This window comes from Orcinus orca, chromosome X, assembly GCF_937001465.1.
Source record: "Orcinus orca chromosome X, mOrcOrc1.1, whole genome shotgun sequence".
Classification (NCBI taxonomy): domain Eukaryota; kingdom Metazoa; phylum Chordata; class Mammalia; order Artiodactyla; family Delphinidae; genus Orcinus; species Orcinus orca.
Genome location: NC_064580.1, coordinates 43,452,853 through 43,469,907, shown reverse-complemented (window position 1 = coordinate 43,469,907; position 17,055 = coordinate 43,452,853). Strand labels below are relative to the sequence as shown.

Sequence of the window (17,055 nt, the reverse complement as noted above, 5' to 3'; positions counted from 1 at the left end):
TGCACACTTGTACTTGTGTAATGCACATACACACCTGCACCCAAACCAGCAAAGCCTGAATGCACATGCATGTACCACATATGCGTGCACATGTGAACACTGTAAATGTGCACACACAGACATAAGCACACCAGGCACGCATGCAAATAATTTCACACATGCTGGAATGCACACTGTGCACACACACGTCCATGTGGGCGTGCACACCCGATAACCCTTGGAAGCTTTCAATCACCAACTCTGCCTGGCTGGTAATTGCTTTCAGCTCCTGCGTCTGGCAGAACTTTCTTGTGAGATGCGGTCTGTGATCTACGATCCACCCCAGCTTTCCCCAGCCCCTGCCACCTAGAGAGATTCAGACATTTGTCCCTAACCTTGGGCTGCCACCAAGCCTGAGACTACACCATTACAGCTACTCTCCCAAACCACGGCACCAGTGGCTCTAAACTGCATACGTGTTATGTGGGAGAACAGCCTGGCGTGAACCAGGTTTGGGTGGGGTTTTAGAAGGAGGCTTAGGGCGGTTCTGAAAACTCCCCAAACAATTATTTTTTAAAAAAATTTTTATTACCCCCAACAATTCTTACTCATCTTGCAGTGTGGCTGAGGATGTCCTGTGGATACAGCCCCCAGAATCCGATCTGTGGGAGTGCTGTGGATTTCACCCTGTGTTTCTCTGGCTACACATCCCCTCTCTGAGCTTCAGAGCCCCGTTCAGCTAGACAGGGAGACTGTGCTGAATTTTCCTTCTTTCACTTGAATGCCTGCTGTCCTCAGACATGGCCAAAATGAGTCTCCTGGAGTCAGATCTGAAACTGAGAGGCAAAGTATTAGTTTGCTCAATGTATTAGGGCTGCCATAACAAAATACCACTGACTGGGTGGCTTAAACAACAGACACATTTTCTCAAAGTTCTGGAGGCTGGAAGTCCAAGATCAAGGTGCCATTCGAGTTGGTTTCTGGTGAGGCATCTCTTCCTGGCTTGCAGATGGCCACCTTCTCACTGTGTCCTCACATGGCCTTTCCTCTGTGCACGTATGCATGGAAAGAGCTCGCTGGTGTCTCTTCCTCTTCTTATAAGACTCCCTCCAGTCCTATTGGATTAGAACCAACTCCTATGACCTCATTCCTCATTTAATTATGATCTCCTTAAAGCCCCCATCTTCAAAAACAGTCACATTGAGGGCTAGGGCTTCAACACATGAATTTGTAGGCGGACACAATTCAGGTCCTAACAGTCAACAAACAAAGCGCTACCTTGAGCTGTGGCAGGATGGCTACAGCTCCTCCTTTTCCTCAGATGAGTTCCTGAGACGTGTCTGTGCAGAAACCAGATGGAGAGGAGGAGGAACAACAGGCACGATCACAGCCCATCTTGTAGACATAGAATTCCTTACTGCTTGCAAAGTACTGCACTTAAAAAAAAGTCATATTTACTGAGGTATATTTTACATACAGTAAAATGTCTCCTTTGTAGCATACAGTTCTCCGAGGCTTGACAAACAAAACTAGTTGGTTAACTGCCACTAGTAGGAGAGAAGTTCTCTCACTTCAAAATAGTTCTTTGTGTGGCCACGCTGAAGTCAGCCCCTCCCTCCACCCCTAACTCCTCCCTGGCAACCACTGATCTGTGTGCTATCCCCACAGTTTTGCTTTTTTCCAGAATGCCATATAGGTGGAATCGGACAGTATGTAGCCTTGTTATTCAGGCTCCTTTCACTTAGCCTAGTGCATTTGAGGGTCATCTATGTTGGATGCATCAGTAGTTTGCTTTTCATTGCTGAGTAGTAAGTGAGGATGTATCAGTTTCTTCGTTTATTTGCCAGCAGTTGAAAGACATGTGGGTTGTTTCCAGGTTGGGGTGATTGCAAACAAAGCTGTTATGGATATTTGCATATAGGTTTTTGTATAAACACAAGTTTTCATTTTTCTTGGATAAATACCTATGAGTAGGATTGCTGGGTTGTGTGGTAGGTGTATGCTTCACTTCATAAGAAACTGCCTAACTGTTTTCCAAAGTGACTTAACCATTTAACACCCCTACCAGCACCATAGGAGAGTTTCAGCCTGGCCAACACTTAGTATGGTCAGTCTTTTTAAATTTCACCATTCGAATAAGTGTATAATGATATCTCATTGTGGTTTTAACTTGCATTTCTCGAATGATTAATGATGTTGAGCGTCTTTTCACATGTTTATTTGCCATCTGTATTTCCTCTTTGGTGCAGTATCTGTTCAAATCTCTTGCCCATTTTTTAATTGGGTTGTTGGTTTTCTTATTATTGAATTGTGGGAATTCTTTATATATTCTGGATACTGGTCCTTTGTCAGATAATGTATTTTGAAAATATTTTCTCCCAGTCTGTGGCTCATCCTTTCACTTTTGCATTATACATTTATATCTATTATTTTGTTACATTTATATCTATTATTTTGTTTCATTCATACTTTCAACAAGTATTTATTAAGTGTGCCATGCACTGCTCTAGGTACTAAAAACACAGAAGAGAACACAACAGGCACAAACACCTGTCTTCAGGGACCTCCCATGCTCAGTATTATTCAATAGGCAATGGAAAACACTAAATTAACATGTTAGATATTCTACTTGTCCCCTCACCCCCGGCAATCCATTCTCCCTCCTTCCCTGTCCTGCCCTGTGTCCCAGTGTGGACTCCATCAGCCATGCTCTGCCCCACCTGGCTTCCAGCGGGGTTGGCCAATGAGAGGCCCCGGTAGGTGACTGGACAACACAAGGACAGAGAAAGCCAGGTGTTCACTGGCTGGGGCTGGGTTCCAGCTTCTCCTGGGTTTCGGGAACACTGTTCCCGTTCCTGCCCCTTCAGGCCTAGGAATGGTGGCAGCACCCCTCTGATGCCAGTCCCTGGGTAGCTCAGCAACCTTACTGGTTTACTGAACTCTCTGCACCTCTGTAATTGTCCCTTCATTCAGGTCTCTTTGAAATTCCACCTGTGTGTGCTTTGTGTCCCTCCACCCCAAATGCAGTGCCCTGGCTGACTCAACAAGTAGATATATAATATACTATTAGGATGTACTAAGTGCTATGAAGAAAAACAAAGCAGGATGCAGGGATACAGAGGTCCTATTTTGGATAGTCAGGGAAGGCTTCCTAAGGAGATGATCTTTAAGCAGAGAAAAGAAAACGAAGGGGGAAGCCATGTAACTGTGAACGATGTACATATCTTGGGACAAGTGTTCAAGCACAGGGGAAACAGCAGGCGCACAGGCCCTGAAGTGGGAATAATGCTTTGGTGTGTTTGAGGAACATCAAGGAGGCTAGTGTGGTTGGAGAGAATAGGTGAGTAGAGATGCTGGAGAGATTGGCAGGGCAAGAATTATTATACTCATCTGCCAAAGGTGGAAACCCAGGGCCCAGGGAAAGGCAAGGCTGGCCTGAGGTCCCACAGTGAGGTCATTTTCATTCAATCCCCATGACTTCTCCCCAATATATCCTGTGTTTCTGGGGAACAGGAGGAGGGCTACCATATGCCCCAGTGAGAATGTACAGCCCCCTGGGGAGGCCTGTCAAGTGGTTATGGCCCTGGCTCCTGGGGCCCCTGCCCTCCATGGCTCAGCCTGATCTCTGATCTGACTTAAGGACTCCAGTCTGTCCTCACAGCAGCCAGAGGGTCCTGTTACAATCCAAGTCAGCCCACGGCCCTCCTCTGCTCAGAGCCCTGCTCTGAGATCTCTCTCAGAAAAAAAGACAAAGTCCTCCCCGTGGCCAGAGAGGCCCTACAGAACCAGGCCCTGTAACCTCTCCGACCTCACCTCCTGCCACTCGCGCCTCGCTCACTCTGCTCCCACTCTACCTCAAGTGTGCCAGGTATGCTCCTGCCTCAGGGCCTTTGCACAGGCTTTCCCCCTTTGTCTGGATTACTCTTTCTCTAGATGTAGCCCCTCCTGGGGTCACACTGACTGGTGTATGGATCCTCCCAGGGTCACATAGCCTGGGGTGTGGCCACTCCTGGGATCAAACAGATGACAGTGTAGACATTCATGAGGTCACTAGATTTGGGCGTAAGCAATCCTGGGGTCACACTGATTGGAATGTGGACCTCCTGGGGTCACACACTCGGGTGTGGAGGCTCTAGGGCGTCACACAGCCTGGTGTGTGGTCATGCAGGATGGGGCGTGGCCACTCCTGAAGTCTCATGGGCTGGGATGTGTTCTCCTAGATTCCTACAGATTGGTGGGTGGACACTCCTGGAGTCACACGGACTATGATCTGGTACCTTCTCACACAGGTTCAACTTTGGACACCATCAGAGTCACAAACTTTGGGGTCTGGACCACAGACTGGGACAATGACATGACTGAGGACACATACACTGGGGAGCCACTGTAGTCAAAGGACTGTCGCGTGGACACTGCTAGAGTATCATAGGCAGGAGTGTCCACGCCCCAGTGTATGTAACACCAGGAGGACCCACAGTCAGCCTGTGTTTATCCAGAAGGAGACCTCTGTAGTCATGCTGCTTGCAGTGTGCCCTCTGCTGGGATCACACCAACTGCAGCAGAGATGCCTCTCAGGACAGGCAGATGGGGGTGGACAGTGGTGTGATCACACCGAATTTGGTGTGGGCATTCCTCCAGTCACACTGAATGGGTGACCAACGCCCCTGTGATCACAGACACTGGAGCATGGAGACTCCTTTGGTCACACAGATGGGGGGTATCCTCCCCTGGGTCACCCAGACTGGAGTGTAGACCCACCAGCAGTCACAGGCATGGGACTTTCATACTCCTGTGGTCACCCTCATGGGAGCACACCCTCCTGAGGCCACAGGCACTGGGTATAGACACACTGTGCCAGCAACTGTGGGGTTTGGACAATACTGGGTCACATACACTCGAGATTGGACATTGCTTCTGTCACAGAAATTCAAGTGTGGACATTCCTGGGCCACGGAGACTGGAGCGTGGACACCTCTGTGATCACACAGTTTGAGATAATCACACTCACGGTGCCACTCAGACTGTGCTGTGGAACCTCCCAAAGTCACACAGACTAAGCCATTGCCACTTCTGGACTCTGACTGTGGGGTGGACACTCCTGGGGGGTCACAAAGGCTGGGCTGTGGACGTTTCTGTAGTCAAACATTGGGATGTGGACACAGCCAGGGTAAAACCCACCGGAGCCATCTGGGGTCACAAAGACAAGGGGAGGACATGTTTATGGTCACACGCACTCAAGTGTAGACACCCCTCTGCTCACCTTGTTCGGGATGTGGACGCTTGTGGCATCATGCAGACTGGAGTTCAGCTACTCCTAGGGTGACAGGGATGACGTAGTAAATGAGCCTGTGGGGCCACAGAGACTGAGGTGGGGACACTCCTTGCTCCCACACCGAGTAGAAAGCTCTGGAGTTGCAGGCTGGGGAGTGACGCCCTGGTGGTCACAGATCCCAGAGCACAGAGACTTCATTGATCACACAGTCAAGGGTGTACCATCCTAGGGACACATGGACTGGGTGGTGGCCACTCCTGTGGTCACACAGAAAGTTGATCATCCTGGGGTCATACAGACTATCGTGTAGACCCTTCTGGAGAAACACAGGCTGACTGTGGGTCCTCCTGGGGTTACATACACTGGGGTGTGGACACTCCTGGTGTTTCAAGCACTGAGGAATGATCACTCCTAGGGGACACTGACTGGCAGGTGGAAAGCCAACAGTGACAGACTGGGGTGTAAACAAACAATGCTTTCGTAACACAGACTAGGGGTGTGCTTCCCTCAGGACACACACTGGCATCTGGAGACTCCTGGGATCAGGCAGAGGGGGTGGACATTTCTATGGTGACAGAACCTGACATATGCCACTGGTGAAGTCACCCAGACTGGGACGTGGGCACTGCCGCTGACTGACATACTTTGCAGTGGGCACCTCTGTGGTCAAACAGACTGGAGTTTTTACAACGCTGCGGTCAGAAGCTTTGGGATATGCACACTTATGGGGTCACAGACTATATTTTGAATACTCCAGGTGTCACACAGACTGGAGTGTACACCCTCCTGTGGTGACACAGACTACACTGCAGACACCCTTGGGGGGCGACAATGACTGAGGTGTGGTAACCCTGGGGGTTACAGCGACAGGGGAATGGACACCCATTGTTGTTACACAGTCTAAGCAATTGACAAACCTGCAGTCATCTGACCAGGACGTGTACACTTTTGGGGTAACACAGGCTGTGTTGCGGAAAGCCTGGGGTCACAAAGACTGGAGAATAAACAATCCTGTCATCACAGACCGGGGTGGAAAAACTCCAGGAGTCACTCAGACTAAAGTACGTACCCCACTGGGGACACACGGGCTGGGACGGATGTACCTCTGGGGACAAACTGACTTTGGCGTGGAAAATTCTGGGGTCACACTGAGGGGCGTGGACACTCCTGGAGTCGCAAGGCTAGGGCCACGCAGGTGGAGAGTGGGCACTCCTGAGCTCAGAGAGCAGGCCTAGGCTGGGTGGGCCTCTCCTCGGCCACACACTTGGGGGTGTGGACTCCACTGGCTTGCACAGACTGGGAATTAGACACTGCTCCCGTCAGAGAGACTTTCGGTGTATACTTTTGACGTTACACAGATGGGGGTGGACACCAGGGACACACAGCCCAAGGTGAGTATGCCCACAGGGTCCCAAAGGCTGGTGTGTTTACGCTCCTGGGAATTGAGACGTGGATACTCCTGGGATTATACAAACTGGGCTGTCCACACTCCTGGGGCGTCACTGACTCTAGTGTGGACACTGCTGAATTTACACGGTGATGGGTGTGGACACACCACCTTTTGTGTGGATACTTCTGTTTTACATTCCTGGAGTCACACAGACTGGGGTGTGGACATTCCTGTGGTCACACTGACGTGGGTGATAAGACTCCTGGGTTAACAAGCTGTGGTGTGGGCCCCCTGGGGTTAGACTCAGTATGGACACTCCCAGGGTCACAAAGTCAGGTATAGAAACACCTGGGGTCACAGACTGGGATGTCGGTAGTCCTGAGGTCAATGGCTGGTGTGTGGACAAAGAACAGCGATTTTCTAAAGATAAGCGAGTAAGCTGCGGAAGCTGGGTCTGCCCATGTAGCTCGTGTTTGTCAGCTCCTGTTTGCTAAAATATAGAAATTCAGGACGGCAGTCATGGCAGACTTTCCGATATTCCTTTAAGAGAGGGGTTCTTAATGTAAAAAATTTGCTCTGGGGAGTTCCCTGGTGGCCTAGTGGTTAGGATTCTGGGCTTTCACTGCCGTGGTGTGGGTTCAACCCCTGATCAGGGAACTGAGATCCCACAAGCCATGCAGCATAGCTAAAAAAAAAATTGTTCTGGGGAACCTTTGGCATCTGATCTGATCAAGTCTGTGGACCCCTTCATAGAATATTTTTGAAAGCATGCGTGTGCATGTGCATACACACACACACACGCTCAAATACACAGGATTATGGAAACTAAATAAACAGCATGGGGGTTCCTCAAAATATTAAATAGAACTACCATATGATCCAGCATTCCCCATATCCCAAATATATACTTCTGAGTATATATACAAAGGAGATGGAATCACTGCCTCTAAGAGCTATCTGCACCCCAATGTTCACTGCAGTATTATCTACAATAGCCAAGATATGCAAACAACCTAGGGATCTGTTGACAGATGAATGAATAAAGAAAATGCAGTATATGCATATGATAGAATATTATTCAGCCATAAAAAAGGAAACCCGCCATTTGTGACTACGTGGACAGACCCTGAGGTAAGTATTATGCTAAATGAAATTAGTCAGAGAAACACAAATACTGTATGATCTCACTTATATGTGGAATCTAAAAATGGGTGAAGGTGGTCAAAAGGTACAACACTTCTAGTTATAAATAAGTTCTGGGGATGTAATATATAGCATAGTGACTATACTTATCAATACTATATTGTATATTTGAAAGTTGCTAAGAGAGCAAATCTTAAAACTTCCCATCACAAGAAAAAAAACTGTAACTATGTGAGGTGATAGATGTTAATTAAACCCGCGGTAGTCATCTTGCAATATACACATGTATCAAATCATTATGTTGTACACTTTCAACTTACACATTATATCAATTGTATTTCAATAAAACTAGAAAAATAGTTACCATGTTAAAATGAAACAACATTGGGATGCTATATGAACTTTTTTTATTAATACATCAAATTTTAAGATCTTATTCAAAGTAGTGACCAATGTGAACAATATTTTAAGATGCCTGCAACGACTGTAACATAACATAAAAAAGTAACTGTGATCTGTATTGGTGGAAGTTGCAGGCACTGCTTTTACTATTGTGATTTGACGCCAACATTCAGATCCGGGGGTACAGCTAAAATTTCAGTTATATTTAGTGAAAATAAAGATGTAATATATCCCTCCATCAAATCCACACATAACCCTGACTTCTACCAAGGTTAAGAACCCCCGCTCTCAGGGTAAATTCTGGACATAATCAGGACACGGCTGGAAAGATTTAGAGAAGAGGCAAGACCCCACTCAAGAATCCCCTCTGCAGTGCAGACGGACATTCCGTGATGTTTCTTTCCTCGCTGTGTTCCTGGTGGTTGCTGCAGGTTCCCACTCGGAGCTTGTATGTTCAGGACCGGTTGATGAGATATTTGAAAACAAGTTCATCAACTCAAGTTCTGGTTTTCCTGACAGCAAACAGCTTCCGAGTCCTTATCAGATTGCCAGCTAACTAAAGGTCAAAGTAAAAGGAAGTTTTAAACCAAAATATGTTTCCCCACTGTCTTCTACTATAATCATTGTTTGCTCAGCTACTAACATTTTTTTGAAGTTTTTTCCTTTACTTTCATTGTGAACCATAACACACAGAAAAATGCATAAAACATATAATGTTCATTCTTTGATGTGTAGTTCTCCACTGCGAATAAACCAGGATTTAACGATCCATACTACAGCTATTGGATATTTGGGCTGTATCTAGTCTGGGGGTACTACAAATAGTGCTGGCTAGGAACATTCTAGTACTCATTTCTTAGGAGTGGAACTGGCACACATGCAGCTTTAGCAGATAATGCCTAACAATTTTCCAGTGGCTACACCATTATATGCTGCCATGGGCATATTCAAGAGTTCCAACTGCTGCACATCCTTCCAGACGCTTAGTATTGTCAATCTTTTTAGTTCTAGCCTGCATTTCCCTGATGAGCAGCTTTTCATGTGCTTACTGGCCATTCTCATATTTTCTTTTCCTTACTGATTTATAGCAGTTTTTTAAATATCAAGGATACTATATATAGGGATTATAAATATCTCTTCCCATTGTGATTTGCCATTTCATTTTTTTAAAGATGTCTTTTTTACTTCTTATTTTAATGGAAGACTTGGTCTGAATAACCTGCAAAGCCATTGCCAGACAGGGATGTCCTCTAATGTGGTATCCTGAGTGTGCGAAGCCCTCCAGCACTGATAGGTTTAGCCCAGACTGTTCCAGGCAAACTGGCTCCTCACTGCTCCCTCACATACCAGGCAGGGTTCCACCTCAGGGCCTTTGTATTTGCTATTTCCTCTCCCTGGAATGCTCTTCCCCTAGATAAACACACGATTCCCTCCTTCATCTTCTTCAGGTCTCTGCTCAAACATTACCTCAGTGAGACCTTCCATGATAACCTTTTCAAAAACTGCAAACTGCCACCTCCTAGAATTCTTGACCTCTTTACCCTGCTTTAAAAATTTCTTCATATCCCATATTACTTTTACATTTTATATATGTGTGTGTGTGTGTGTGTGTGTGTGTGTGTGTGTGTGTGTGTGTGTACGTACATATATAGAGAGGTCAAGATAAATAGTTTGTGTATGTGTGGGTGGAAACTCCTGCATTTAGACTGTGTCACTGCTTATCACCTCTTTCCCAAACTAGAAGCTCTGACGGCCAGGATATTTGTCTGTGTTATTCCCTGCTCTATCTTCAAACCTAGAACAATGCCCAGCACACAGCATGTGCTCAATAAATGTTTACTGAGTACCTCAATATGTAAAATCCTTAAAGCAGTTCCTGGCACATAAGATCAGGTGTTTTAGTAAAGGTCTGCTGACTGAAATCTTACCAGCTGATGTAAAAATTTCAAAGGTGAAATTTTACTGTTTTTTCTTAAAGGTGCCATTTACTCAAATTCTTAGACAAAAAGGCAAATTTACCTTAACATCTTAAGGCGAACAGTTCATTTCACTGTCTTCCACCTACTCAAGAAAAAAAGAAGGGACTCAGATACTTGGCTAAGCTTTTCTGTTCACTGTACTTGGTTTTACCCATTGACTTTTATAGCTATTGGGAGGCAGGGAAGAGAAGTTTGTCCCAGAAACCATGTGATTTGGGGCAGAAGGAGGCACACGAGGAGGGGGTCACTGTGGGCACAGAGAAAGGGCATTAAGGGCTCTGGGCCCGTGTTTCCAGACCTCAGAGGCCAGCAGGGTGTGGCGCTGTGGGGCGGCCAGGGACTGGGGCAACGTGTCCACCGTGCTGATGGGGCAGTCCTGGGGGCGCATCTCCTTGGCCAGCCGCCCCTTCTTCTTCAAGGTGCAGGCCTCCTGGTATGGTGGTGAGATGGGGGGCTGCGTGGGCGGAGTATACTTGTATTCTGAGCCGTCCTCTAGCTGCAGGGACACATATCGGCAGGGGGTGGTGAGGACCTGGGAACCTAGGACAGCACCCCCCATCCACCCACTGTTGGCTGGGCGCTTACATCCAGTGGGTAACTGCGGTCCGAATCATATGCACTCAGGTCCCCACAGGTCACAAATGGTACAATGATGCGGGTGGGACCATCTAATTGGTTGAAATCTGGATCTGACAAGCAGGGAGAGATGAGGCAGGACAGGGCTGGGGTGTCTGGGAACAGTCGTGACTCAGGCTGCACCCAGGATGGGTACCGAGGCCTCCCCAACGTATCCACCAGCTACTCTTACCCTCCTTTACCAGAAATCCTTCATTTGGTTCAGATCACTTCCTCAGGGAAGCCCTCCATGATCACCTGTTCTAAAACACACACCCCCAACCCACTTTTCTCCGACTGCACTAATGTCCACCTGCCATATACTGTCTGGACTTTGTCTCACTCAAGTGTGCCTGCCACAAGAGCCACTCTGTGCTTTTTCCCTCTAGGGGCCAGTCTGAAGGCCCTCACAGGATGACATTCCCAAACAGGGGTGGGGTTTCCACCTGGGGCGTGACTGAGTCTTCTTAGTCTAGAATCTCCGCAGACAAGTGGAGTCTCCCTTGGGGTAGGACTCAGGATCCTCCTGTGACAGACTTTTCACCAGGTCCAAGAGTTACCACTAGGCCACTGGGTTAAAGATCCTCCTGGGACAAAATATCCATACGGGGGTGGAATTTCCAGAGGATGGGGCTGAGGATCCTTTTGGGACAGAATTCCCCTAAGGTGCAGAGTTTCCACCAGGGGGTGGGGCTGAGGGCCCTCCTGGGACATAAATTCCATTGGTGGACAGACTCTCCCCAGGGATGGGGCCCAGGGCTCTGGCTCTCACCGTAAGAGTGGTCCAGCAGGGGTTTGGTCAGGTCCGGCAGGAAGCCCTCAGGGGGGTCATAACCCTTACAGACAGCAAAGGCCTCTGTGGGGATAAGGTGGAGTGAGGGGCGACTGCCAGCACCACCCCGTGCGGATGGGTCCCTGAGATGCGCACCCCCCAGCCTGGCCCCTCCACCCCACTGACCAATGCTGGAGTTCCGGCTGCTCTTGGGCTTGGCACAGAGCACGGTGGAGAAGAAGACACGCAGCTGACTGTAGATCAGTGTCACATCCCGGCCTCGGAAGATCTGCAGGGTGGGGAGGCAGAGATGAAGGCATGAGGATGACCTTTGGAGACCCCTCTCTACCCCCTACCAGGTTCCCTGAGTCTTACCTTGGCCACAAAGCAGCCCCCTGGCTTCAAGACATGTGTAGCAATATTCAGAGCCTGTGGGCAGGACAGATGGCTAAGGCTGAGGTGGAGACAGCCAGGAGGGGGCCAAACTGAGGCAGGGGCAGCCAGGGTTACTCACGGCTAGGAGGAGCTGGGCCTGCATATACTCATCAACATCATGGAGGCCGGTTACTGCATCAAGAGAACAGCATTAGGGGGCCTTCCAGTCTAGCTATGCTCCTGTTCTAACCTCCCAGAGAGGTTAGAGAGCTAAAAACGTTTCCTAGGCTCTCTTACTGCTAAGGTTCTGCATGCAAATACTACCTGCCAACTAGATGCGTACTCTGAGCTCCTAACCCTTAGGCACTCATTTTTATTCTCAAAACCACCTCAGGCGCGAATATTGTTATCATCATTTCTACCTCCAGTCCAGACTGTTCCTCTTGACTCCAGACTCAGATCAGAACGAACATCTCAGACTCAATACATCCAAAAACAAACTCCCCATCTTCCTGTCCAAACCTGCTCCTCCCATCATCTTTCCCATCTCATCTGATCCTTCCAGTTGTTCAAGCCAAAAATCTTCGAGTTACCTTTGACACACACCCACCCACCACTCTCTCCTCACACCCACATTTAAGCCATTAGCAAATCTTCTCAACTCCACCTGGACGACTGCAGCGGCCTCCCCTCCCCAGGTCTCACCCCTCACACTGCTCACAGCAGCCAGAGGGATCCTGTCACAACCCAAGTCAGGCACGGCCCTCCTCTGCTCACAACCCTCTCATGGTTTTCCCCACGCTCTCATCTCAGTGAAGAAGCCAAAGTCACCACTGTGGCCCAGAAAGATCCACACAAGGATCTGTTCTCACCTCCTACAACTCTCCTGCTCACTCACTCTGATCCAGCCACGCTGATCTTGCTATACCTCACACATGCCAAGCACCCTCCTACCTCAGGGCCTTTGCATAGGCCAATTCCTTTACCTGGATTGTTCTTCCTCCAGACGTGCCCCTGGCCCATTCCCTTGACTCCTTTAGGTTTTTGTGCTAAAGCCAATGAGGCCTTCCCAACTTTATTTAAAATTCCTACAGGTACTCCCCTCTTCCCTCTCCTTTTCATTGACATCCCCATGGTACCTATCACCTTTTGACAGGCTACAAAGCTCAATCACTTGTTTCTCTTCTGTCTGCTCCCACTAGAACACCAGCTCTATAAGGTCAGAGATTAGCAGAATTTTATTCACAAATATTTTCCCAACATGTACAACAGTGCCTGACACACAACAGGTGCTCAGTAAATGTGCTGAATGGATGGATGGCTAACTAACTGAAAATAAAAAAAGAAAAAGAGTGAACACTAAGATGGAATTGGACAGTTGCAGAGAGATGAGCAATAAGAAGATGAAAGGGTGGACAAAACCCAAATGGTAGAGTACGGGGAGGGAGAAGACAGAGGCAGAGAATAGGAAACAGAGGTAGGGAGAAGTTGCTAGATATAGGAACAGCTGACAGTGGAGAGGAGAGGCAGTAAAAGAAGCCAACAGAGGCGGGACATACAGAGAAGGACACACATAGGGCCCCCGCCTGGCCTCCCAATCCCTGCTGTTTACCATCAGGAGCCCCGTCGCACACCACTAGGTCCGCGGGGCAGCCCTCAAAGTGCTGGATGATCTCCTTGGCAGTGGACAGCTATGGAAAAGAGGGAGGATGAGTGGCCCCAAAGCACCCCCTCCACAGCCCTCTAACCCCACCTGCCCTTGGCCCTGGCCCGCAGCCCCTGGGTCAGCCAAATTCTCAGGCTTTGCCTAAGACCAGGCTCCATCTCTGGGATCATTTTTTGCTGTCTCTCTGTGATGATTGACAGGCTGGCTCTGTTTCTCTGCTGTTACACTCTCTTGGGTTCTCTCAGTTACTCCATCTCTGTCTGTCTTTCTCAGTCTGTTTGTCTTTCTCTTTCTCTCTTCTACTTGCCGTAGCCCACAGGTTGGGGGGCCTTTGCCCAGGATACACCCCAACACCCCAAGCCATGCTCTCACCTGGGTGATATCCCCCTGGATCTGTAACACACCTGGTAGTGGAGCCATAGCCTGAAGGTCCACGGCCACCACGTGGCCGGACCCCTGGCCCCTGTGGACAACATGGTCCATGTCAGCCCAGTTATCACTCCTGGTCCACCCTCCATCTAACCTGCCCTCCCACTCTCCCATCTGGGACTCCACACTCACCCAATCTTCTGGCTCAGCACCTGGCTCCAGCTGCCCGGGGCCGCGCACAGGTCAACTGCCCGCGTCACACCTGAGCACACACAGGAAGGTGTAGTGGTCAGCTGCACCCACCTCTCCAACCTGGGACCCTACAAAGTTCACCCCTTTCCCCTGGGGAGCACCCGTATCTATCTGCTGCCTAGATGCCCAGCTCCTTTCACATACCTGCCCATCTTCCTGCCTGGCCCCTGCCCCATAGACCCTCCAAGTCAGCCCACCTACCACAGGGAGCTCTGTAGGCCTAGCCCACTTGTTTATTCCCTTCGCCCACCCCATCCCCCCGTGACCCGCCCGCCAAGTGGGGACCTTGGAAGAGTTGGAATTCCTCGTCAAGTTGTAGCAGCTTGAAGGCACTGCGGGCACGCCAGCCATTCTCCTTGGCTAGGCGGTAGTAGACATCCCGCTTATCCTTTGACGTCCGTCCCATCTCACACACTGTTTGCCCAGGGACCTGCCAACAGTAAGCTGACGCCGCCCTATATCAGTAAGTGGGCCATCACCTACCTCTGCAGGGCAGCGAGAACCACAAAAACTAAACCGGGCTCATCTGATCCATGTGACAGCTCACTCAACAGGTGGGAAGGCTGGAGCCCAGTCACTAACCCCAATGACCTCACTGAGCCTGAAGGACCCCACCACTGAGCTCTCAGGCTCCATCACTAACCCCACAGATCCCCCCCAAAGATCCCACAAACCCAACCCATATCTCATAGATGACCCATTACTGACCCTGTCCACCTCCCACTGCTGTCACTCACACACCACATATTAAACCCTACTATCAACCCTTCTCTGCCCACCTTACCCCCAATAACATCTTACTGTCTTCCCAGCTCTCCTCATTGCCCCTAGAGTCATATAGCCCTACTAGCCCCCCATTAATCCCTTGTTTTCACCCCATTATCCTCATACTACCTCACTGCACTCCCCACCTCCTTAATCTCTCTCCCCTGAAGTGATTAGGCCCCCAATAATTCCCTTATTACTACATCTTTATCACCGCCCCCCCATTAATGCCTGGAGAATCATGGCCTATTAGTCCCCCATCGAGCTCTCAATTACTATGATTTATCAGTCCCCATTAACCTGGCCCTCCAACTGATCCTTCATAGATCACACCACTAGCCCCTTGTAACCCTTCACTACCACACATTCATGTTAATCCCTGATAATCATACATCAGTTCCACATTCTCCCCTCACTGCCCACCTTTATCCCCACCCAACAATCACTTGATGATCACACCCAACAGCTTACTATTACCCCCTCTTTGCTCACTCTGCTCCTATTAATTCTTCAATGATCATACCATCATCACCCACTAAAATCTTTTGATTACAACACCCCTTCAGCCTCTCATTCTCTCTTCTTTGATCACTACTCCCATTAGTTCCTTGATCATGACTTTTACTGGCCTCTATTATTCCCTCCACGGTCGCACCATTATCCTTTCAATCACTATGCCCCACCACTCTTTAACCCGTTGAATATCATACCTCCATCAGTCCCTCAAGGATCACACTCCTACCTACCTCCCATTATCTTCTAGTTGCCCACTCTACCATCCCCTCATTAATTAACGAACACATCCCATTGGCCCCCTTGAACACATCGACTAAAACACGCCTTTTAGCCCTCACCGATTCCCCAATAACACTCCCACCAGACCTCTATTACACCCACGCAGCCCACCAAACCTCCACACCCACCCATTAACAGCCCTCTGGCTACACCGCCGGTCCCTCCTCCTCATTACCTGAAAGCCCAAGTCCCCAATGGGACCACAAGACCGGCTCCGCCGGTATCTGGACCTCTGCGCCCCCCTGCCCACCCCCAGACCATCCCGCATGAGTGGTCCCCTTCTCCAGACAAACCTTGGGTCTGGAGCCTACCTGGTGCCAGCTGCCCGGACTACGCAGCTGCAGCGCCGAGGGCGAACTTGCCTCCTTCCCTCACCGGCGGGACAACGCAGGCATGCCTCAACCGTCTTGGCCGGGACCCAAGTCCTCCGCGCCCCAGGGCCTACCTTAAACTTTCGGAGTGGGGAGAAGCGGAACGAAGGAGGCCGGTCCGCAAGCAGCCGGAGCCTCGGCGAGAGCGCAAACCGGTGAGAAGTCGTAGGGCTTCAGTCTGTATTCTAGTTGATCCGAATGTCTGTCGCGCATGCCTAAGGGCAACCAGAGCGTGGAAAGCCTGTCATCGTGGAACGCGGTAGCTCGCGCCAAGCGGGGACCAGACCTGAACGTACCACGTGAGTTCCGCCATCTCGCGCCGACGTAGCCGGTCGGGCGAACTGCCGTTCCCAGCATGCAACGGGCGCGAGTAAAGCGCCAAAGTCGCGCACGGCATGGCTGAAACGTCGCGAGGCACGAGAACTGACTTTGTTCTTTTGTTACAGGGCGAAAGTCGACGTACTCTCCGCCCCTCCCTTCTTGTACAATAGTATTCCTTGAACCTGTGGACTACATTTCCCAAGATACAACGCGCGCGGCGGCACCTATTTATTTTTCGCACGCCGCGAAGTGCAATCACCTCTGGGGTAGCGAATTTGAGAGGAAGGAGAGTACGTTAATTAAGTGCGCGAGCGCGCAGAAGCTGCTCGGCTGCAATTTCAAATCCCACTTCCGCTAACTGATAGCGCCTTCTGACTGTTACCGTCTCAGACCTGCGGTTTCTTCTTCTGTAAAATGGGGATGACAAGTAGTTCAGACTCCAGAGAGAGTCATTGGCAGGATTAAATAGGTGTAGTTCCGCACACTGTAATTCTGTGTTCTTCAAACACTTTTAACTCGGACCTAGAAAAAAGACTGCATCTCGACCCAGTGCACAAGCAAATATAGTAATGGAAACATTTGTTACAGC

The 17,055-nt window shown here is 49.4% G+C and overlaps 1 protein-coding gene and 1 long non-coding RNA gene across 12 annotated transcripts; one reads left to right on the top strand and one right to left on the bottom strand.

Annotated features, from left to right (window-relative positions):
• Positions 1–545: 545 nt before the first annotated feature.
• On the bottom strand, positions 546–16,585 carry FTSJ1 (FtsJ RNA 2'-O-methyltransferase 1). Of its 11 annotated transcripts, none has more exons than XR_004478172.2 (14): positions 14,500–16,138; positions 14,155–14,224; positions 13,966–14,056; positions 13,540–13,618; positions 12,067–12,119; positions 11,928–11,981; positions 11,739–11,841; positions 11,553–11,636; positions 10,751–10,854; positions 10,464–10,661; positions 10,206–10,247; positions 5,240–5,293; positions 1,258–1,415; positions 546–815 (listed from the first exon to the last, which is right to left on the bottom strand). XR_004478172.2 is itself a non-coding variant. In XM_049704467.1 (13 exons), the coding sequence occupies exons 2-12, from the start codon at positions 14,618–14,620 to the stop codon at positions 10,215–10,217; spliced, it is 990 nt and encodes a 329-aa protein (XP_049560424.1). In that variant the 5' UTR covers positions 14,621–16,360; positions 16,442–16,585; the 3' UTR covers positions 8,175–8,742; positions 10,206–10,214. The 11 variants fall into 11 exon arrangements, 8 of the variants coding, with proteins under 8 accessions (XP_049560424.1, XP_012392935.1, XP_033265584.1 ...); XR_004478171.2 differs by having other exon boundaries at positions 1,258–1,410; XR_004478173.2 differs by having other exon boundaries at positions 1,258–1,319.
• LOC117197521 (uncharacterized) lies at positions 16,317–16,950 on the top strand. The gene is made up of 2 exons (XR_004478174.2): positions 16,317–16,444; positions 16,592–16,950. It is a non-coding gene; the product is annotated as an uncharacterized LOC117197521 (long non-coding RNA).
• The last annotated feature ends 105 nt before the right edge of the window (positions 16,951–17,055 follow it).